The sequence below is a fragment of the Hippocampus comes genome, unplaced genomic scaffold, assembly GCF_001891065.2.
Source record: "Hippocampus comes isolate QL1 unplaced genomic scaffold, H_comes_QL1_v1.1 scaffold331, whole genome shotgun sequence".
Classification (NCBI taxonomy): Eukaryota; Metazoa; Chordata; class Actinopteri; order Syngnathiformes; family Syngnathidae; genus Hippocampus; species Hippocampus comes.
The window spans coordinates 196920-220157 of NW_017804904.1; the positions used below are offsets into that span (position 1 = coordinate 196920).

Genomic DNA, 23238 nt, shown 5'->3' on the forward strand with positions numbered 1-23238 from the left:
ATAGGGAATTTAGAAATCAATGGGCCTCTTCACCATAGGGGCGTGACTAACCATCCCCACCCAGTCCTCAAACAGGCCACGCTCAGCTTTTTAGCGCAGAGCAACTTCCCGGAGTCTTCACGGAGACTTCAGGGTTGTCTACCGCTGACGAAGCTTCTGTGAGAGAAGCGAAACGTCCTTTTTTGTTTTTTGTTTTTACCCACAGGTACAGATGATGACTGACAGAACCCTTTCTACGATTTCCCTCTAATGAAACAATCACCCAGAAAGAGTCAATTGTATTTTTCCCCCTCAACAGAAATACTGTATTATACTGTATCTCAAAACTCACATCAACAACTTTGCTGAAGTACCGGATCTCAGATGCAGTCATCTCGTTACCTCTGCGTCCCGCGTCCTAGACGCATAATTTTCTCGCGGGACGCACAGTTCCAAATAATGTGCGTTTTTGGGATGCAAGGAAATTTCTCAGTCAAAACAAGCGTCGCAGTTCGGCAATCGCCGCCATTGTTGTTTTGATCTCGCGTTAAGTAATCTCGTGTGACGAGATTTCCGTTCTCGCAAGATGAGATTGGCGTGATCGGCCTTTAACCTCATGGAAAGCAGACGATTGCCAAGTTGTGTAACGTTATAACAAGTGTTGCGGACAAGTGTTGCGAAAGTTTATTGCTGAGATATCACAGAGGAAGCAGCTAAAGTTGGATCTTTTTTTGCGATAATAAGTTGACTTTGAGAAAATCTTGCATCAGTGGAAGCAGAGTAAAGAGAGGAGAAATTATGAACTCAACGACTGAACCATAGGATGAAATAAGAACCTATTTCTCAGCAAATCTTGTCTACCTGAATTAATTAAATTTTTGCGGCATTTGTTTATAAGAAATAAAACTATTATCAATGTATATTGTTGTTGTTGTTTGTGTTATTATCTTATGCAATTGAATAAGTAGACCATTTCAGAATTCGAAATTTGGGACTCTCGAAATGCATAATGGCACTCATACTTTTCTGATCAGCGAGTCCCTGGGACTCGCTGGGGTTAAACTGTAAAATGATCACTGCAGATGGTAATCCTAGTAGCACTGGTTGGTCCTGCTAATCTGTGCTAACACTACAGCTCTGCTTACCTTTTGGCGTTGACATAAAAGTGCTTCCGCATAGTCTGTCAGCCAGACTCAAGTGGGCTAGGCCAGTCTTTCTCACAATTTGGTTGGAGTACTACTAGTGGAGTACGAGTTCTCAACTGGTATGTGAAAGAATCAAAACCTACATACAGTTCAGGTGTATTTAACTTTTTAGTACAGTAAATTTGTATTTATTCCATTTTTGGTGTTTTCTATAGTTACAGTAAAGCCTGAAATTACTCATACCCCACCCCAGGGGTCTGAATAAGGGCTAGTGTGCGCAGTGTTGTGAGTTCGTTTAGCAGTGTGATGACCAAGCCCCCCCTCGCTGCACATCTTTAAAACTAATCTCAAAACTCATTCATATTATTTGGTTTTTGACTCAGCATGACTCAGACTTGATCTTAGTTTTACTGTCTTTGTGCTTTCTACTGTCTTCGTTATTAATTTGCTTTGTTTATTGTTGTATCTATGATATTTGCTCCATGTACGGCACTTTGTACACAGCAGTGGTTGTTTTAAAGTGCTCTATAAATACAGTTGAGTTGAGACCAGTGGGTTGTGTCATTCTTATTTCGGTGTCTCTAAGCAGAGCGTTACAACTGGCTATAATCTGTTCCACCAAAATGTTTTGTTTCAATGTTTTGTGCAATGTTTTCCATGTTCCCACGTTACCGCGTAGTGATCGTTAAATTGTCACCAAGTCAAGTCCCGATAGTGGCACCAATGCAGTGTCACAATAAGCACAAACTGGAAGTGCTGCTTCTATATTTTGTTGTTCTACTTCTTCCTTTCATAACTTTGCTGCTGTGAATTGGGAATTTCTCCATTGTGAGACTAATAAAGGTTTTCTTATCTTATCTTAAATGTCGTTAGTTTAACTACGCTTTGTTTAATATGACTTATGTCTTAACCAATGTGGTGTACATGTTTATTGGCCTAGTTTATGTCTTTGTTTAGGAAAGCCACAAAACACACCCATAACCAAAAATTCATAGCCCACAATAATGTACAACTGTTGTGTGAAGATAGAAGTGAAATGAATGAGGAAAACTGGACAAGAGTAAGGAAAGACAAACGCATGCCCTCTGTATTTATTGGGAATCATTTTGAATTGGCCTCAAGTGAAGAACTCCCCTACAATCGTAGTTTCTATATTTGGGTTGAAAAATACTAGTGTCGTTGAGTTATTTATCACTCAGACATTATAAATGTCAAGAAATAATAGTGCTTTGATTGATTGATTGGAATCTAATATGCAACAGGCTGTTGTGCCACAAAGTAGCTTCGAAGCCTGTACTGTATGTGTGTTTGCACTGTTGCATTCGAGCCACACATGCACACATGCATGCAGTAGTTTATTGGGTGATAATAATTGGGCTCCCCATGCATTTCATGTGTCCCTATGAAGGCGGTGGTCTGGTGACAGGCCTGGTGGCACCTGTAGGGCCAGGATTTTTTTGGGGGGTTGGGGGGTGCTACATAATGTCAAAAGTTTGAGAAACACTGGCCGAAGCGATAGCAGTCTTGCTGCCCTATCATGTTGTGAGGGTTATGTAATTGCAATGTCACAATCTGGCAAATTTCCGAACACCTTTGTAAAGATACATTTTCAGAATTAGGCACATAACTAAACATGTACTTGGTTGTTAAATTTCACATTCAGTGAGCACTCCAGGGTCCCGACTATTTGTGTGGAAGAAATGAAAAAATATATTTTCTACAATACTATGTCCCCTTTGTAATGCATGACTGTTTTTGGTAGACTCTTACTGAAAAAGTGTTCAGGTTGATAATGCTTGTGGGACAGGGGAGAACCTCCCTATTTAACGTCAGCCTAACTTTGGATGAATCACAGGTGGCTGAGCAGAGCTTCTGAGGCCTTCTCATGGGGAAGGGAGTCTGGAGGGGTGGGGCCGTACCCCTGTGGAAGGGTTGAATGAACATTGGAATGCAGGCTCAGCAGTCAAGAGATCAAATGACAAGAAGCAAAGAAGTGGTTGGCTGCTGTCAAATAACGGTGCGGAGCAGGGGTGTTGATTTACAGAAGCTGCGTAACGTGGCCTGTTACGTAACCTTAAGTCAAGAACATTTACGTACTATGAAGCAAGAAATGTATGCTATTCTGTCAGATTGAGCCATCTCACGGTGGGAAGACTCTTTTATTCAATGGGTTGAAAAGTGCTACAGTACTGCATAATGTCCCTTGTAGTTAGCTGCGTGGAAATGGCTGGAAGGGGCTCGCTCTGCCGAATAACTCCCGACAGTATTCATTTCAAAGCGCCTCCAGCAAATTTGAAGATACATGCATTTGTCACTGCTCAGAGACAACATTAGGGATTAAATTTCGTTGTCCATGCAGGATTCCAAGAGCATTGATTGCACGGAGGCAAAGGCAATTTGTCTTCCTGACAACTCTTTTCCATCGCATCATGTACTTGATGAAATCCTGAATCCATATTTCCATTTAGAATTCTGCCACAAATATCTTTGAAACTAAATCAATGCTTGCTTCATTTTTTTTTTCTTGTGTAGGTTTGTCTCATCTTGTGGGATCATCCCTCCTGAGGGCGTACATGCATGGCTATTTCATGGACATTAGGCTGTATCATAAGGTATGATGTTGCTGCGCTACAGGTGGAATATTTCCTTCACAGCCGTTGCTGGTAAATGATTCCGGCTGAACAATTCTTAAAATAACACTGGTCAACAAATATTGACTGAAATTTTTTATCATAAATGCTTCCGGCTGAACAATTTTTAAAAATAAGACCGGTCAACAAATATTGACTGAAATTTTTAATCATAAGTGCAAGTAAGCTTTTGCAGATTTTTTTTTTCTTTCCGGATTCAGAATTGGCCCTCGTTTTTTTCATTAACACATCACATTTTCATAATAATAAAATAAGATATAAAGTAGTTCTATATTTTGTAATATTTATGAATTCAGTGGTTAGGTTCAGCAACAGGTGTATTTTATTTCTGAAACGTCATAGCTATTGGATTGGATTGGATACAACTTTATTGTATTTGATATGATATGATACTTGATTGCAATGCATGTTAAATCCATATCGGGCAAGCTTTTAAATGTCAAAACTTAAAAAGAAAAAATGAAAATATCTCAAAAACCTGAGTTGCTAAGATCCTTTTGAAATCAGCATCAAAAAGACCTTTAGGGACACATAAAGCCATCTCTGATTCAAATTTGCTGTTGACCGATACGAAGTGCAACCCATAGAAATGATCATTTTGATAATGAGCATAATTTCAATTCAAAATGTGTTGCGCACAAATGTGGATGTTTTTTTTTTTTTTTTTGTCCCCCCCCAGGTCAAAAGCATGGCAAATCCTTTTGCATACGAGGAGTATCGCAAGGATAAGATCCGGCAAAAGATTGCGGAGACGAGGACCCAGAGAGTGCAGGTTAAGGTGAGAAATTCCGAGACCATGACAAGATTCTTCCAGTTTGCGTTTGTAGCTACAGCACATTGTTGAGCATAGGGTGCCAAATTTCTGTGTGAAGAAATAAACTTTCACAGCTTAAAAAAAAAAAAATGAACTAAAAGAGAACAAGAAGCACCTCTGTTATTTAATTACCACACTTTAAAACTGCAATTCAATATTTGATTCCTTAAACTCTACCAAACTTACCAAACAAAAGGCTTTGAGAATTGCTCTGTGCAAAACATGAAAAGACACACCCCTCAATTAACCTGGAACCTGTTAAATTTATATGTTGACACTTAAAGAATAAAACTGATGGTGAGCTCTGCCTTGGGTTGCTTGTTTGGTTTAGGAAGTTGATATTTACCGGTAATCTTGAAGAAAAAGAAAACAATGTGGGCTTCATAAAAACTACTTTGAAACTACTGTATGCCTTCAAGCACCAATAACTGTTTAATCAGAGCAAACTGTCAGTCACCACATAACTGCAATCCAAATGATTTTGTCAGAAGCAAGCTGTGCACTGTCACAATAATTAGCAATTTGTGGTGTTGCTCTTTGTGCCTGAATCAGACATTGCCGAAAGTCAACAAGGAGCTGGCTCTGAAGCTGATGGAGGAGGGTGATGATGAAATAGAGCTGACTGCCAGGAAAAAGAAGGGCAAGGTAGGCAGACTTGGATAACAGCACTTGCCGGCGTCACCGAATTTGCAATTCTAATTTTGCTGTTGAAATTGCAGGCCCTACCCACCGTTTTAGGCGATAGCCGTTTCAAAGTGATGTTTGAAAACCCAGACTATCAAGTGGATGAGCAGAGCGAGGAGTTCCGCTTGCTCAATCCCATCGTCTCCAAAGTCAGCCAGAAGAGGAAGAAGAAGCTGCGGCTACTAGCTCAGGATGCCACCTTCCAGGTGAATGCTGCACTTAACGAAAAGCTTGTCAGGAAGCAGACATTACAAATGAGTACCACAGTTTGAAATACAATTAGCCTTCACTCTCAAGAAAATAAGCACCAATGATTCTGCCACCTTTTTATAGGATGCCCAAGAAAATGACGAGGAGGAGGGTCGAGCGAGCTCTGAAGAGGAAAGCTCAGATGATGACAAGAGCTGGGTGGAGGAAGTGAGAGAGCAGCGAAGATTGCTCAATGAGGAGGCCCGAGATCGCCGGCGGAAACAGAGGAAGGACGCCGACCGTAACACGGTCCTGCTGGAGAGCAAAAGCAGCGAAGGAGAGAAAAACTCGATCACGACTGAGAACAAGAAGACGAGCCAGCCTCAGTTCTATCAGATTAAAAGTGGGGAGGAGTTCCGTGGTTTTAATGATGTCTCCCGCAAGCAGAAACTTCAGAAGTATGTCCTATTCCCAAAAGGGCTCAAATCATAATTGTAGAGAGCTCATCAACATGAAATAGGTCAAACACACACTTACTGTGCACATTTTCAGCACTCTGCTCAATGAAAATGTTTTTTTGTTCATGTGTGTGCCTCAGGGCTTCCCTGGAGGAACGACTGAAGTTAGAGCAGCACTCTGGAACCAGCAACATGGCTGACGCCACAGTGGGAAGCAAGCAGCTTACTTTTACACTGAAAAAGGTAGCCCGCCCACGTCTTACTGGACCCCATAAAATTCTATCAATGACTTTGCAATGACATGCCTTGATGGGGAGGAATATAAATCTTTTCAAGGCGAGATATTATTAGATTGGCAACATCCACAGCTGGCTAAGAAAATGCCAAACAGCCAGACCCAGAAGCCTATCTGGCCCAAACTTTAAACCAGTCTTTGCCTACCTCTGCCCAAAAAAAAAACAAATCAGCAAAAAAGAATGAAACAGAGATTGAATAACAACCCCCCCACCCCCGTGTGTGTGTGTGTGTGTCTGTGTCTCAGTCTGAGCAGCAACGGAAGCAGCAGCAGGCAGAACGGGACCACCATGAGGAGAGGAAGAAGCTGAGGCGCTCGGCCGGGCACCTGAGCAGTGCGCGTGGGAGGGGTTGGGGTCGAGGACGAGGACGAGGAAGAGGAAGAGGAAGGCTCTACGGAGCCAATACCCATCTGCAACTGCCTCAAGCCAAAGTTACACCAATTAGACAGATGTCCGAAATAGCTGAACTGTTGTTTTTAAAAGTGGCCATGGCTATGAACAGATGAGTTACTACCACTCGACCTTGTCATTTTTATTTTATTGATTTCATTGTTTGTTTCTTTCTTTCTTGGAAAACATTTTTGGGTGGTATTTGCTCAAAAATTATTTTTAGTAAAAAAAAAAATACATAATGATCTAATATTCTGTTTTCTTTTCGTTGCCAAAACTAATCACAGGCTCTTAAAACAACTCAAACTGTGAAAATATTCTTGCCTGTTCTCTCTTTGCCAACTAGCTGTGGTATTCTTTGGAGCAGCTACGCACCTACTTGCGTCAGTCATGAAAGAAGGGGAGGAGAGAAATGTGAGTGGGTTTTTTTTCCCCTTTCACCCTGCCAACAACTGTAGTTCTTGGAAATCGGAATGCTTGTGTCCCCCCTCCCCCCTTCTTCCTGTCCCCAATGGGATGGATGGCGTGAACCCCCTTCTCGACCACCATTGACCTTTTTCAAATGTGGTGTAGCTCCCCCAGGCTCATGTCATCTTAGCCATTGTGCTTTAAAGAAAATAGTGGTACTCTTCCAATGAGGGATTGACTGGAGCGCCATGTCAGTACAAATACAATATTATGGACATTTACTCCAAAAGCGCCAGATTTAATTTAATTGCAAGGTATGCAAAATTTAACAACGCAGAAGTGAAGACTGATTTGTCCCACTTTAGCATCAATCAACATAAAGGAAAATATTGGGTAATTTGTTTCATTTTCCATTCACAATGCTTCACCATGACAACAGACTGTCTGCAAGAAGTGGGTCAAGCAGCAGTGACAGAAATAATATGGGATATGGGAATAGATGAGGTTCCCACTGGGATGTGGAAGTGCAGTTTGATACATTCAACCGTGTTATCTAATCAGCTATGTTGAAGCAATGTTCTGTGCCATGACGGGGTTGTCTGATTCCGTGTTTCCCAACCTTAACTGAGCCGAGGCACCCATGTTATACCTGCATGCCACCATACAAAAGTGTCACCAAAAAGTATCGAGATTGACATCATGATGCATTCGGTATACTTACACAAGTACTTGGTGTCAATTTGGGCCTGTTTAAAAATCAAATACATCCATCAAAAAAAAACACCCAGTGCAATGTGTGCCAGCATGTTGCGTATAAACCCTATTAAAGGAAATGTGATGATTAAGGCAAGAGATCCGATGGGTCAGGGCTGGACGTACGCATCATAGAACCACTAAACTACTGTACTGTACTTTATAGTGATTGCAATTTTGCATTTCAATGTGGCCCTAATACGTCATAATTTTCGCCACTTTTTTTTTCGCCTGAGTTAGGCCACAAAATTTTGATGTACGGTACTATATTCTGAGTAATGAAAAGGTGATGGTGTTTAATGAAAAAAATCGACTTTGCAAAAATCAAATTAGCCGGTGAACCCCAGTAAAAATGAGCGACTGCATCATGTGTCTGAAGCAGAAATTTAAAAACGTCCAAAACTATAGACAATCACTACAGATTTGACTCATTCCTTCCTGAAACAGAATCTCGTGATATCCCCGATTATGCACGCCATTACATACGTGTCAATGACGTTTCTTCTTTCCTGTAAAAATAACATTTGCACAGATATTAATATTGAAATATAAGCAGATGATTACATAATATTTACATAGATGAAAAACGCTGAAGGAACACCGAAAATGTTCAAATTCAGGCCTGACTGGATTACAGATGGAAGTTTGCCTGTGGCTTCAATATGCACTGTCCCTTTAAAAAAAATAATAAATATAAAAATAAATTCAGCATTTATCTAATTTAAAGGTCAAGCGTGAAGTAATTTTAGAAAATCCCAAACAAAATATATTTAGGTCACAAAGTAATTAAACAAAAGGCATTTAATAAAGCATAAAAAATCTATTTCGTAAATTTGACAAAGTAATCGTTTTCCCAAAGTGAGATCCAAACCAGCGACAAACCCAGAAGTGTGACATCACATCAAGACAACAATAGCCCGGCTCACTGTGGAAAGTGTTCAAAGTGAGTCAAAAATCGATTCGGGAAGCGGAAAGTTTGAAATTTATCTGAAAGGATCCAGATGTTTGAAGAGTCGGAGGAAGATGAGGTGATTGGCAAAATGTATGTTGGACCATTCATACATGTATGAGCCAGATACTCAGGATGCGGAAAATGTGCAGTGCAGGGGCGTCACTAGGTTTCAAGAACAAGGGGGGCTTAGCCCCAAGGGGAACACAGCCCCTTTAGGGGGGTCCGGGGGCATGCCCCCCCGGGAGAATTTTTTTCTACATTCTGTTAAAAATCCATCAATTCCGTGCACTTTGAGAGCAAAATGAAGAGGCTAAGAAGAACTACATACATCACATTAGTATCGTCTTTACTATGATGGGGCTTCCTCCCCTGGACTTTAACTGGACTAGATAATAGAAATTATAAAGAGTTCAAAAGTTCAATCTTGGTTGTTCAAGGGAATTAGAAGGATGCCCGATAACATAACCTATATGACAGTAGGCCTATATTCCTCTCTACCAAAATGTATTAATATATGCCTAGCCCCCAGAAGACTATGTATTTTGAGATGTCTGCCGTGATATGCAATTTAAGTTAGTACAATGAGATGCAAAAGCTTCATCACTTTGGAAAAACACAAGTTTGCTGCTCAATACTGACTGTAAGCTCCGATTGCATTTTGGCAACAGCCTTGCAAGTAAAATTAGCCTTGAGATCTGATAGACTCACCTGTCCAGCAGAGCCCCCCTTAATTTATCCAAAAGTGAACACTTGTTACAGTGCAGTTTCTGCTGTTACTGGAGATATTTCAGCGGACTATAGTCACTACTAGTTTTACCAGCATGGATGCATTGAATACTTAATTTACCTTTCTAAAAAACTGTCGAATATCCATGCTGTCGACTTAACCTGACTTTCGGCAATGAACTGTCAGTTGTTGCGTTAGCATTTGATGTGGCGATGGTGACAGACACTTCAAATGCTAACGCAACACCTGTTGCGTTCAGGAAACCTGGGAGATTTAACATCACAATAAGGGCAGGTTATCGAAATATAATTTAAAATGGCCACATTACATTGAATTTGATGCAATATATTAGCAAAAGTACAGGAAAAATAAATAATACTTTTTTTTAAATAATGCAATGAAATTATTTAGGGGGGCTAAAGACATTTTTAGGGAGGCTGAAGCCTCCCTAAAATAGGCCTAATGACGCCCATGGTGCAGTGTATTGTTTGCATTTCGATACTGTGTCGTGCTGTAAATTGCGCACGATGGGATTATTTACTTAGCCCATGCATTTCCGCTAGCACTGAGGCACCCATTATAGTGGGTTGGTGTCCTACATTGTCATTGCTAAGGTAGTTCTGTTGCGTTGTTGGCTGCTCCGCACATTGTATCGGGAGCGTTGTTAATTGCCAACCATTTCAGAGGATTCCATCCATGGACTTAAATAGTTTGAATGTTTTCGGACAAGATTCCATCCCTGTACACGGACTTGGAATCAAATTTTTTCATGAACAACAACCAGAGTTATTCATTGGTTATCACATCAGCTTTTTGCACATCAGGTTGAGAGATAACGGAGGTCTTCTTAGCGCTTGTGACAAAGAATGCTCGTCGACACTGCCGTGAAATTCATTTGCTTTGCGAGAGTGAGACTATCGTTCCAATTTTGCAGTCCAGTTCCAATTTTGCAATCCATTCACATGCCACATTCTTTTCTTTTGGTCACTCAAACAACTGTTTGCCTGAATGTGAACATCTGCGCATTTTGCCGAATAACTCGATAACAATTGCAAAGATCAGTTAACGGGAAAATCAACAATGCATTACAATGGCTGACTGGCGACTCGGCATTCTGTAAGTGACGTCACTCGCTGAAGATTGCCGAACAAAAGCATTTTCGTTGTTAAGCGGGTTGCTATGGGTCTAACTATGCACCTGGGTGGGTTGTGTTAAAAAAAAAACTAAAGTATGCTTGAAATAGTTTTAGCCCGAAATATTACTCAAAAGAGCCTTGGCCAAGTTTACTTCACTTGACCTCTAAAGGTCATTTAACCTCCATTAGGGTAACTGAGGACAATGATCCAGTCGAATTCCTGTGCAGGTCATCTTTGTAATCATCATCTGTGGGTGAAATGTATTTTTCCCCCCTGTCTACTCTTTTCATCCCCTGCAGTTCTGAGTGAAGGAGTTAGTCTGTGCATCAATCTGTCTGGTCTTCCTCCAAAAGGATCAAAGGAAGAAAAAGTGCTGATGTCGAGTGTTCACCGATCTTTCAAACTGTGCCCCAGAAAGGCGTAAAAAAACGCTCTGTTGAAATGTGATCACTTTTTTTTTTTTTTGGTCAATGCATTGCTAAGCGAACAAATTCACAGGAACTCAACCGAATGATGAGTCTACATGACTTTTATTCTACACTGTGCCGATTAAATACTGACAAAAAAATAATAATAATGTCAGCACCGGGCATGCGTACACATCTTGACACTATTTTCTGATATTGTTCCACCAAATCCATTAATAGTCAACAAGTGCCAAGCAACACAAACCTCTCCTTTCTGTATCCACAACTTGTCGCCTCATAATCCAACCATTTGTCCCCAAAATGAGGTGCCATTTCAATTGTACAAAGTACAACCAAAATGATCAGTGCTGTGAATCAACACAAGCTCGAACACCTGCCCACAAACACACTGCTTCACTGTGTTCAGCGCATCCTGTAAACATGGAAGAAAAACTTCATATTGCGCCATGCACACAATATACTGCCATCATTTCAAAGCATAACGAGTGCTTTTTGTTACCCGTTTCATGAGTTGAAAATGAACAAAGCTTTACGATGCTGCTATGATTTACAACCGTGTTGTAGTGAACCAGGCCATCTATTTTTGTGGAAATAAGTGGCCGTGTCATCGTAATTTTCGCAGATTTTGAAATGTGCAAAAACAACAATCGTTTATGCTTGCTTGTTTTTAAGTCTGATTATCTGGATGTAGTCTGCTGTAGCCAGAGAATTTTAATTTGATTAAGTTACCAGTGTGTCAACATGCTGCTTAAGGCTCTGCATGGACATTAAGCATTGAAATCAACATGATAATAAAATGAATGAAAACCGCACGTAGCATCTGCTAATTTGGGTCCAGCGCCAGACAAACAAGTGATCGCCAGCGCAGTCTTGGAAATAGCAGTCTGGGCCAATCAAACACTTAAGGACTTTGAGGTCAAGACTTCCTTGGGTTTACCTGCTTAACACCTGTGATTTTTAACCTCTGACCCCTTGACCGATTTAACCGGATAAATGAACAACCAACATCAGACTTTGCTGGCAGCAGCTCATTGGAACATAGCAATGTGACCAAAAGGCCATTCAAGGAGATATCATGTTCAGTCCCCTCCAAAAGTATTGGAACGGCAAGGTCAATTCCTTTGTTTTTGTTATATGCAAAAGCCATTTGGATTTCAGATGAAAAGATGAATATCAGATAAAAGTTAAGAAATCCAGCTTGTATTTTATGTTATTTACGTCTACGTGTGTGAACCAACTCAAGACAGCACACCTTCTATTTCAGTCACTTTTCAAGTGAGGAAAGGTATTACAGTACATTTCATTATTAAATGAACTGCATTTAACATGTAATATTTGGTGGCGTAACCCTTTTTTGCAAAAACTGGATCAAGATTGCGAGCTGTGAACTTTGCTAAACTGGTGCATGCTTCAAATGCATTTTTCTGTCCATTGCCAGACAAAGGGCTTTAGTAGACTTCAGGAATCATTCTGCTGCATCCATCATGTGCAAAAGTGGTCTGTACTGAGTTGTTGAAAATATCTAGATGTACCGGTAAATACCATGAAAGAAAAACTGGAATTCTGAACTTTTGTCTCATATTCATCTTTCCATCTGATATACCCATACAATCAAAACAAAGAAATTGACCTTGCCGTTTTCATTCTTTTGGAGAGGACTCTACTTGTCGTGACACTTTATATTATGGCATGATAATAGACTGCTTAAAAATGTATCATCTTTGTAGATTTTTTTTTTCTCTTGAGTCAATGAATTGACATGTCAAATTTATGGAAATCTGTTGTTCAACCTAGCTGTTAATTTTGGGTTCACTGAATCCAAGTCATGCTTGTCATTATTTGTATAGTGTACTCCATTTAGTTTGCTTAAAACAGTGCAGACATTTGAGGCATTTAAAGTATATATCGGAGAATCACGACTGATTTCTCAGGGAGCACACATCAGCACTGTTCAATTTAGTCCGTGATCAGGGTTTAATCATATCACGTTTTTGATAACATAACGACTGCCGTGCTTGTCTTCTGTGTGGTCTTGCAAAAAGCAAGGTCATGTCACAGCACTCCTAGGAGCAAATTAATAAATTCACATTGATAAGATACAGACATTACAAGAGCTGATCCAGAGAGCAGCTAGAGTAAATATTTCATCCCGGCCTTACTAATTTATCTAATTGCTGTGATCTTGTGATTTGGACCAAAACATACCAAAGATGCGCTCGCAAATCAATTAGTGCTTATTGTGTGCCCACTTCCTGCCTGGGCATCAGAGTTGCTTCAGTGCAGCCAGCCTCAGTTACTGCTTGTTTATGATTCTTGCTGCCGTCATGTTTGTCTTCAACAAGTGAAACGATTCAACACGCAAGTGCCACAATATATGATGCATGATGTGATATGCTTTGGAGCATGAATTGTTTCCTCACAATATTTTTGTGCTTCCATCATTCCGACACAAGTTGGCCTTGATTTCAGCTGTCTACAGGCCTAATGTAGAGCTCACTGTGCTTTCTTTTTTCTCTTTTTACTCCTTTTCTTTTCTTTTTTTTTTAACACCGTGGCAAACATTTTCTTAACTCTCTGATATCCGTTTTTTTTTTTTTTTTTAATTCGGCCCCCCTGCTTGCATTTATGTCTCCATTTGACTTTGACTTTATATTGGTAGCTTCAGTCAGACTACTGCCAAAAGTTCAATACCTGATATCCACTCCTGAGTTGTATTGAGATTTTAAATAAATTATGTCTGCTCTGGGCACAGTGGATGACTGGTTGGCACCCCTGCCCCACAGACAGTACATAGGTCTAAGGTTCGACTCAGGGCTCCGGCCTTGCTGTGTGGAGTTCTCTCCGTGCAAGCGTGGGTTTAGTCCGGGTACGCGGTTTCCTCCCACATTCTACACACATGCATGGTATGTTAATGGGACACTCTAAATTGTTCCCAGGTGTGATTGTTAGCTCGAATGGTTGTTTGTCACAGGTGTCAAAGTCAAGGCCCGGGGGCCAGATCCGTCCCACCAGCTCATTTCATGTGGCCCGCGAAAGCAAATCAAACATGGCAACTTCCATGTTGCTTGCTAAAATATGTACCAAAATTTCAAATTCTCAGATGTACAGTAATAAATAAGAGAGACACTGTAAGCATTTTCTTGTTGCCAAACAATTCATTACAATAACTAAAAAAAGTTGAATAAATTGTTATTCTTGACTTCTTTATATGATTTCAGTCATAATGGCCCTCCAAGGGAAATGGTAACTAAAATGTGGCCCGGGACGAAAATGGGTTTGACACCTCTGGTCAATGTGTACTGTTGGGGGAAGAGCGGCCTCCTCTTGCCCGCGTGTTTGTTGAATTTCGGACGAGGAGAATGTTGGTTCTTCAAATAAAGGTGGAGTCGATGAACGGTTCCTTCGAAGCTTTTAATAACAGAATATTCCGGGCACCCGCGAATTACAGACAAAGGCTGCGCGTCACGAGTGCGAAGCAGGAAGAGATTCACATCATTTTTATACCATCAGAAGGGTGGTACTGAGACACAAAGTGTGTGATATCATAACTTTCGTTTTCTCCTCAACCGATTCTCAGCTTGTATCAACTAGCCCATTCCAATGTTTGTGCATCGTCAGCAGGGAGTATTCCAATTCCAGGTGATGGTTGTTACAAAGACGGAAAGCTACCCTGCAGGCATGGGAAAGTTATACAGCATGACCAAATATGTGCAGAGAACAAACTAAATATGAGCAGAATACATACTTCAGGACCTTGCGATTGGCTGGCAACCAGTTCAGTGTTTACCCCACTACTGCCCGAAGACAGCTGACATAGGGTCCAGCACGCCGCGACCCTTTGAGGATAAGCGGATCAGATAATGGATGGATGGATGCATGGGTTGGAGCACAGACTGTCGTTGTCATGTGACAGGTGCACACTATTGACAGCTTGCTATCTGAGTCATTGTGTGACCTCTCTTAATCTCATCACACTGGTCAAGAACCTTTACAGTTACGTGAGAATGAGCGCTTGAAACCCTGCTGTCAATCAGAGCTAGCAGCAGGCTCCAGTGTGCCAGTAAATCAGCGAATCGCCCGGATTAACACACAAAGAGCAAATTGTCTTACATTTATTTAACCATGATTGCAGTCATGTCAGAATGCTGGATCATCAGCTCGATGAGTTTTCCAACAATTTAAGTACAATTGTGGTGAAATGATTCCCTCTAAATGACATAATACTGTACTTATAATAACCATCAGTATGATAAGAAAATTATTACATGTGATCAATGGGATAGCTGGTCAATTTCCTCTCAAAACTAAATTTACAGTGCATTTGGGTGTCATCCTTGCCCCATGTCTCAGATGAGGGCCATTTCATGTCCTACTGTATCAAAAATGATACCTTTACAATGGTGTTCAGTTTGAGCTGAAACTGTAATGGCGTTATTATGTTATGTTCGAGAGGAAGTGTACCAAATAAAGGAGGTAAAGTCAAACCCCTGCATTTTCCTTCACTCGTGCACATTAAAACCACAATAATATACATATTAAATTACTACAATGAGAGTTATTCTACAAATAGGAGGCACCGTGGATTGATTTATGGGGGTTACCCTGTATGCTTGATACTCGGGCTACCTCTTGCGCTTTGCATCCAATGATGTTGTGCTGGTGTGCCAAATGTTAAAAAGAAGAAAAACATACAAAATGAATTTTCCTGCCCAGGCAAGAAAGTGATAACGCGCAAACTTTGAGAAAGTCAGAACAAAACACGATTTAGTCAGAGGCACAGTCTGCTACAAGAAAAAAAAAGAGTTAATTCTTAAACTGATTGGTAACGGTGTTGTCTTCTTCCACCACCACGTTGATGGAGGGGGGGGGGGGGGGACAAGTCCAAACCGGTTCTTACGTGGATGATAGGCCGGTTTCAGCTGGCTCCGTTGCCGTAGCAACGAGCTCCTTATAAATGCAAGACGGGACATCCGCTGCTTCCACTTCAGTTGGAGCTAAGTGGGGGACGCCTGCTAGCTGTGGCTCAATTGTCTGAAAGAAAACAGTTTTTACACCCCAGCGCTTGTGTCTAATGGACAAACTCTCTTTGTAAATGCTTTTTAAGGTAAGTCATCGATTTTGTTTGTGTGTGCGTGTTTTTTGTCTTTTCTTTCCGGGCCTTGTTTTATAGAGAAATTTTAGCTAGCCGAACTCGTGAGAATGGCCTCAACAGCCCTCGTGTTATAGTGGGGTTTTTTTTTACGTTGTGTTTAATGTTGACAACCAGTTTTATTATAAAACAGTTTGGAACTTGAGGATTGATTTCTCCGCAATTTAAGTTTTAAGTTAGTGGTTTCATGTATCTAGTTAGCCGTCTTGTGGACGCACATTGGGAATTAGCCGCCTGGCGTTAACTGATGAGAATGACTTGTCTTAATTTTTTTATATACATTTCATAAAACGTGCTACACGAGTCACGCCTAAGATCAACTCTCGTGTTCAGTCGACTGTAGCCTCCTGGCATGGAAAACGGAACCGGCAAACTGACGTTTATGTAATTCGTTCACTTTCCATTTGTCGGTTTTGATGTCGTTCATAAAAGACGAAAGATTCTCTTCTTCTGGATTGGAGGGAATCGTTCCTGGGCGGGGCTTTCTTTTCAGTGGGTTTTTCTCTGTATTTATTTATTTATTTGTCTTTTGGTGTCAAATTCTACTGACGCAATAGACATTTTTTAATGCGACCTTGCGCAACTTAATTTGACGCAATATACATTTTTTTTAATGCGACCTTGTGCAATTTAAGTATTTGTTAGCCATATTAGGATAATGAATATTTTGTATAACATATGCTCAGACAGTGCATTGAAAGCTGTACGTTTACTAAGACTAAGTTTGTCCCTATAAGAAAATTATGCACCAATTGTAATGTTCTTGCTTCACTTATTAGAATCATCACTCCAGGAGAACACACACTGTCTGCTCAACAGGCCCTGGCCTTGAGGCTTATTTAAAGGGGTTTAACTTCACTGGTGAGCCACCTTGGATCTCCTGCACCTGAGCAACTGACATAAAAATTCCATCTCGTAAGTACCACACTTGTATGCTTTTTTTTTTTTTTTTTTGTTACAGCACGGTGCTCAACATTGACTATCTATTTTTGCAACCCTCTCTTGTAGTTTTTGAGTGACCATTTAAAGAACTTTTTGCGACCATGAATACTGCCGAGTTTGATTTCTCTTTCCTTGAGGAGGGCTTTTCTGCCAAGGATATTGTAGAGCAGAAGATTAATGAGTCATCCATGACGGTAAGATCCTGGCGTGGCAACATTTACCTAATTTTGCTATGCTTCTGTTATGATGGATCTATGTCAAACCATTGTACTCCTTCTTGCAGGATGACAGGGATGCCTTCTATGTGTGTGACCTGGGGGACGTTTTGAAGAAGCACTTGCGCTGGGCAAGGGCCCTTCCTCGTGTCTCTCCTTTCTATGCAGTCAAGTGCAACGACAGCCGGGCTGTTTTGATGACACTGGCCTCATTGGGAACTGGTTTTGACTGTGCAAGCAAGGTGACTATTGGAAACGTGTGGAGGTCTTATGAGCACAATTGAAAGCTAATGGCTGCGTTTACGTGTTTCTCCTCCAGACTGAGATCCAGCTTGTTCAGTCTCTGGGAGTGGATCCAAGCAGAATCATATATGCAAACCCATGCAAGCAGGTTTCTCAGATAAAGTATGCTTCTGCCCACGGGGTCCAGATGATGACCTTTGACAGTGAAATGGAGCTAATGAAAGTGGCTCGCTGTCATAACAATGCCAAGTATGGGTTTTCGTAAACAGTCGCACTATAAAAGCTTTTGTGTAATGTGCTCTACCAGTCCTTTCTGAATTCCTTATGCTTTGTTTTTCCAGGCTGGTGCTGCGTATTGCCACAGATGACTCCAAGGCCGTTTGCCGCCTGAGCATCAAATTTGGAGCCCAACTTAAAGCTTGTCGAGGCCTTCTGGAGAAGGCCAAGGAATTGGGGCTGGACGTGATCGGCGTCAGCTTCCATGTTGGCAGTGGCTGCACTGACTCAGCGGCCTTCAAGCAGGCTATTGCAGATGCCCGCTGTGTCTTTGATATGGGGGTGAGTGAAAAATCTGGAATGCACTCACTACATATACCCACAGAAATGAGATAAAAGTGCAGTTGTGGCAGTTGAAGGAAAAATGCTTGGCTCATACTGGCAAATGTCAACCCTTGCCTTTATTTTGCCATGTGGGAGGGGCCTTTCAGTTGCAGTGCAGGTAGACCTGGTACAAACAAGTTAAATGAATACCTCTCTAATGTTGTAAACCATGAGCTTTTCAAAAGCCAGAAGTGTTTGTCTTCATGTGGTTTTGTTGATTCAATTCATTGTGCCCATTGTTTTTTTTTTTTTTTTTTTTTTTTTTTTTTTTTTTTTTTTTTTAAATTAATAAAAAATACTTCTTATTAGCTTGATCTAGGCTTCTGCATGAACCTTTTGGACATCGGAGGAGGTTTTCCTGGTTCAGAAGATGCAGACATCAAATTTGAAGAGGTATGTTTTTTACTTTGTACAAGTTTATATTCAGAGCCTGATTTTCATATTTTCTCCATTTACCTCTATGTAGATCACTGCAGTAATCAACCCAGCCTTGGATAAATATTTCCCTGTTGACAGTGGTGTGAGGATCATTGCTGAACCCGGTCGATTTTATGTGGCCTCTGCTTACACTCTGGTTGTTAACATTATCGCCAAAAAGGTCCTTATAGATGACGATTCGGCCTCTGACGGTAAGGGCAGTTTAGTTTTTATAAATGTAATGCTAGTTGTGACTCCGTGGTGAAATTAAGGGTGTTTCTCCCCCCCATCACAGAGGAAGATGAAGGGATCATTGACAGGAGCCTCATGTATTATGTGAATGATGGAGTGTATGGGTCCTTCAACTGTATTCTGTATGACCACGCACATTGTCTGCCAACTTTACACAAGGTAAGTTGAAAACAAACAGGACTACGAACAACAAGAAAATGATGCGTTCATGTTTTTTAAACTGTTAGTCTGCTCTGCTTCCATAGAAGCCCAAGCCAGATGAGGCCATGTATCGCTGCAGTATCTGGGGCCCAACATGCGATGGCCTTGATCGTATAGTGGAACAGTGTAACCTGCCGGACATGCATGTGGGTGACTGGCTGCTCTTCGAGAACATGGGTGCCTACACTGTGGCCGCCTCTTCCACATTCAATGGATTCCAGAAGCCCGATATTCACAACGTCATTTCGCGGCCAGCCTGGTTGGTAAACGTCATACAAGCATTTTGTTCCGGGCTTGTTGTGCAGATGCTAATTTCAATTTTGGTCACTTTTGGTTTTAGGCAACATGTGCAGCAGATCTGCGCCCAGGGACTGCCGGTCCCCGCAGAGTCCTGCATGCTGGATGTTCCAGCCTGCTGCGGAAGAGAGAGGAATTTGGAGATTCCCTCAAAGTCTCCTCAGGCCCATGTGGTTTAAAGGGCACAGTCATTCACGACAATAAAAACACACATCATTCGCCTTTCATTACAGATGCAGCTTTTTTAATTATTTTTGTGAAAAATCTTGGCCAGTTACTTGGAAAAGAAAAATGGTATTTTGCATGCATTTCTGTATTCTATTTAGAAGCTAATAATTTTCAGTTAGATGGTGGCTTGATGGTACCATTCAAGAAAGGCTGCTATAATTTTTTTTTGTTGGTTTTTAATTGTCTCCATTTCACAGAACCCTTTTCTTTTACCACATATACAAGGAACTTTGTATGGCCTGGCTAGTCATTAAGTAATCTGTCATTACGAAAGCTAAATAGTCATCACTTACTAGGAGAACGTGTTTCCATCAAACTCCATGCTGCAACTATTTGTTTTCATTCCTTATGTGGTTTAGATCATGTTTTGCGGTAGGTGGTACCCTGTTAAAAACAAATCTTAATAGCCATTTATCCACATGGCCTCAAGACATTACTGCCTCTTTCCTCTCATTTAACTTAATTTTGTGGTTGTATTCTCAAAAGCAGAACGTGTGTTGTGAAAGAGATGGGATGCTTTCCTATGGAAACGTTTGCAAGTTTTGTATTTTTTTTTCCAAAATAAAGTGGTGTGAAACTGAATGATTTAGAAATGTTCTACCTTTGACCATTTGAAGACTCTGCTTGATTATAACTAGTCAGCCATTTGCACAATGGTTTAATAGCTCCATCTCGTGGTGGAGGAGGGACTAATGTTCCAATCAACCAAGAAGGCAGAAGCCTGTTTGATGCTAACACCCACCCAGCCACTTTCAACACCGATTATCCTGAACAGGGTCGCGGGGGAGTAGCTGGAGCCTATCCCAGCTGACTTCTGGTGAACTACGACCTGAACTGGTCGCCAGTCAGTCGCAGGGCACATAACAAACAACCATTCACACCATCGCTGCGTGGGAACCGATCCCATGCTGCCTGCACACAAGTCAGTCAACTACTCCATCAGCAACTAACAAGTCATTGATTTTGAGTATTACATGTTGATAAAATGACACTGCATACACTGCAATAATCCTTGAATAGCTGCTTCTTTTCCCTTCAGGGGTCGCCACACCAAATCCGTTGCCTCCATCTAACCCTGTTTTATGCATCCTCTTCTCTCACACCAGCTACCTTCATGTCCTCTTTCACTACATCCGTAAACCTCCTCTCTGGTCTTCCTCTCGGCCTCCTGCCTGGCAGTTCAAGACTCTGCATCCTTCTCCCAATATATTCACCCTCTCTCCTCTGGACATGTTCAAACCTTCTCAATCTGGCCTCTCTGACTTTCTCTCCAAAACCTCTAACATGAGTTGTCCCTCTTATGTACTCATTCCTGATCCTATCCAACTGGACACTCCCAAAGAGAACCCCAACAGCTTCATCTCTGCTACCTCCAGCTCTGCCTCCTGTCTTTTCTTCAGTGGCACTGTCTCCACTCCAACCAGCATGGCTCGCCTCACCGCAGTTTGATACACCCTTCCTTTCATCTTCGCTGAAACTCTTCTATCGCACATCACCCCTGACACTTTTCTCCAACAGTTCCAGCCTGCCTGTACACGCTCCTTCACCTCTTCTCCACACTCTCCATTGCTCTGGACAGTTGACCCCAAGTACTCCACCTTCTTTATCTCTTCTCCCTGTAACCTCACTCTTGTACTTGGGTCCCTCTCATTCACACATATGTACTCCGTCTTGCTTCGTCTGACCTTCGTTCCTCTCCTTTGCAGGGCAAACCTCCACCTCTCTAGTTTCTCCTCCACCTGTTCTCACTACAGATGACAATGTCATCTGCAAACAGCATAGTTTATGGAGATTCCTGTCTAACCTCGTCTGTCAGCCTGTCCATCAACATAGCAAATAAGAAGGGGCTCAGAGCTGACCCCTGGTGAAGTCCCACCTCCACCTTGAATTCCTCCGTCACACCCACAGCACACCTCACCACTGTCTTACAGTCATCATACATGTCCCACACCGCTCTAACATACTTCTCTGTCACCCCAGACTTCCTCATACAATACCATATTTCTTCTCTGGGCACCCTGTCATACTCTTTCTCCAGATCTACAAAGACACAATGCAGTTCTCTTTGTACTTCCCTGTCAACATCCTGAAAGCAAATACTGCATCTGCCATACTTTTTTTTTGGGGGGGGGGGGGCATGAAACCATACTGCTGCTCACAAATGCTTCTGCTCTTAGTCTAGCTTCAACTACTCTTTCCCAGAGTTTCATTGCATGGCTCAACTTTATTCCTCTGCAGTTACTACAACTCTGCACATCTCCCTTGTTTTTAAAAATGTGCACCAGCACACTTCTCCTCCATTCCTCAGGCATCTACTCACCATCTAAGATCTTGTTGAACAACCCAGTCAGAAATGCCACTGCCACCTCTCCTCCACACTTCCATACCTCCTTACTCCTGGAGGAAATCGTCAGGCTCGAGTGCCTTTCCACTCTTCATCCTCTTCAGTGTCCTCCTCATGTCATACTTGCTAATCTTTGCTACTTCCTGGTCCGCAACAGTCACATCTTCTACTCTTTGTTCTTTCTGATTTTCCTCATTCATCAACTCTTCAAAGTACTCTTTCCATCTTCCCATCACACAACTGACACCTGTCAATACATTTCCATCTCTATCCTTAATCACCCTAACCTGCTGCACGCCCTTACCATCTCTGCCTCTCTGTCTTGCCAATCAGTCCATCTTGCTGTCCAGCCTAGCATACAAGTCATCGTAGGCCTATTGTTTGGCCTTCGCCACCTCTACTTTCACCGTGCGCTGCATCTCCCTGTACTCCCTGTCTACGCTCTTCAGTCCTCTCAGTGTCCTACTTCTTCTTAGCTAACCTCTTTCTCTGTATACACTCCTGCACCTCCTCATTCCACCACCAAGTCTCCTTATCTACTTTCCTTCCAGATAATACAGTCCTTGAATATGCTATATGCTTCTTTCCAAAAACTACTGACATTGAAATTAGGTTCCTAAGGATACAGTTTGAAAGATGCTTCTGTTTTGATGAATTGTTGTTGCAGAGTGTCAGGCTGTTGCTCATTATGGCGTGGTGTGTATGTGTGTGCGCGTATGCGGTAACGGGTCGATCGCGGGAGGTTGGTTGGTTGAAAAGTCGCTTTTCGGTCCAAATAGTTTGGGCACCCCTGCTCTTGGTCTTGCAATGAATGGAATTTAGCTCAACTCATTGGTGGACATCTTGCGATATTTCTCGGGCCGTTCTCTCTTCAGCTTCACACCTGTTAAAGTTCCGGAACAGGAGCGAATCCCACAAACGCAAACCAAGAGAAGAACGAATACAAAAAAATGTTTATTTACCAAAACAGGTCACAAGACCGACAACATGTCAACATAGAACGCTGGTAACAAAATAATCAGGATAAGAACGAGTCGAACCAAAAGCGCTTCCAAACGGTAAAGGACAAACGGTATTCTGTACTTAAGACTCTTCCGCTTCTGGTAAAATCACATCCCCGACCTTCCCATGAAAAAGATATGTTGTTACCTTAAGTGTCCAGTAGAGGTCAGCATGGAATCATTTTAAATTACAGCAATGAAAACCATACATATACAAAAATAAGGTTTCAGCGACCATCAAATAAATACGTAGATCACCGTGTGATTTTTTCCCCCCTCTTAGTCCAGATGTGTTAAAAAATACAACACGATGATACCTGTCCCCTCAATGCCATGCAG

General features: G+C 41.6%; 2 protein-coding genes across 4 annotated transcripts in view; both read left to right on the forward strand.

Moving 5' to 3' along the window:
- Positions 1-7864, forward strand: part of nol10 (nucleolar protein 10) — a 21356-nt gene extending 13492 nt beyond the window's left edge. For both annotated transcript variants that reach the window (XM_019884135.1, XM_019884126.1), the window contains exons 15-21: positions 3657-3736; positions 4455-4553; positions 5142-5234; positions 5309-5479; positions 5607-5920; positions 6061-6163; positions 6462-7864. In XM_019884135.1, coding sequence (XP_019739694.1) covers positions 3657-3736; positions 4455-4553; positions 5142-5234; positions 5309-5479; positions 5607-5920; positions 6061-6163; positions 6462-6722 — 1121 coding nt within the window. In that variant the 3' untranslated portion in view covers positions 6723-7864. The remainder of the gene's footprint in view (positions 1-3656; positions 3737-4454; positions 4554-5141; positions 5235-5308; positions 5480-5606; positions 5921-6060; positions 6164-6461) is intronic.
- Positions 7865-15981: 8117 nt separating this feature from the next.
- odc1 (ornithine decarboxylase 1) lies at positions 15982-20139 on the forward strand. 2 transcript variants are annotated; one of them, XM_019884158.1, is made up of 11 exons: positions 15982-16114; positions 16939-17074; positions 17168-17295; positions 17385-17558; positions 17636-17808; positions 17901-18117; positions 18469-18552; positions 18626-18788; positions 18875-18987; positions 19074-19288; positions 19370-20139. In XM_019884158.1, exons 3-11 carry the CDS (start codon positions 17203-17205, stop codon positions 19503-19505), a joined length of 1368 nt encoding a protein of 455 aa, XP_019739717.1. In that variant the 5' UTR covers positions 15982-16114; positions 16939-17074; positions 17168-17202; the 3' UTR covers positions 19506-20139. The 2 variants fall into 2 exon arrangements, with proteins under 2 accessions (XP_019739717.1, XP_019739707.1); XM_019884148.1 differs by having other exon boundaries at positions 15983-16114; positions 18872-18987.
- The last annotated feature ends 3099 nt before the right edge of the window (positions 20140-23238 follow it).

Bases quoted from the DNA above. Each gene is read 5' to 3' on its own strand.
- odc1 (XM_019884148.1), top strand. From the start codon at position 17,203: ATGAATACTGCCGAGTTTGATTTCTCTTTCCTTGAGGAGGGCTTTTCT. The intron at 17,296-17,384 runs GTAAGATCCTGG...TCCTTCTTGCAG, and splicing joins TTAATGAGTCATCCATGACG to GATGACAGGGATGCCTTCTA. The intron at 18,553-18,625 runs GTATGTTTTTTA...ACCTCTATGTAG, and splicing joins CAGACATCAAATTTGAAGAG to ATCACTGCAGTAATCAACCC.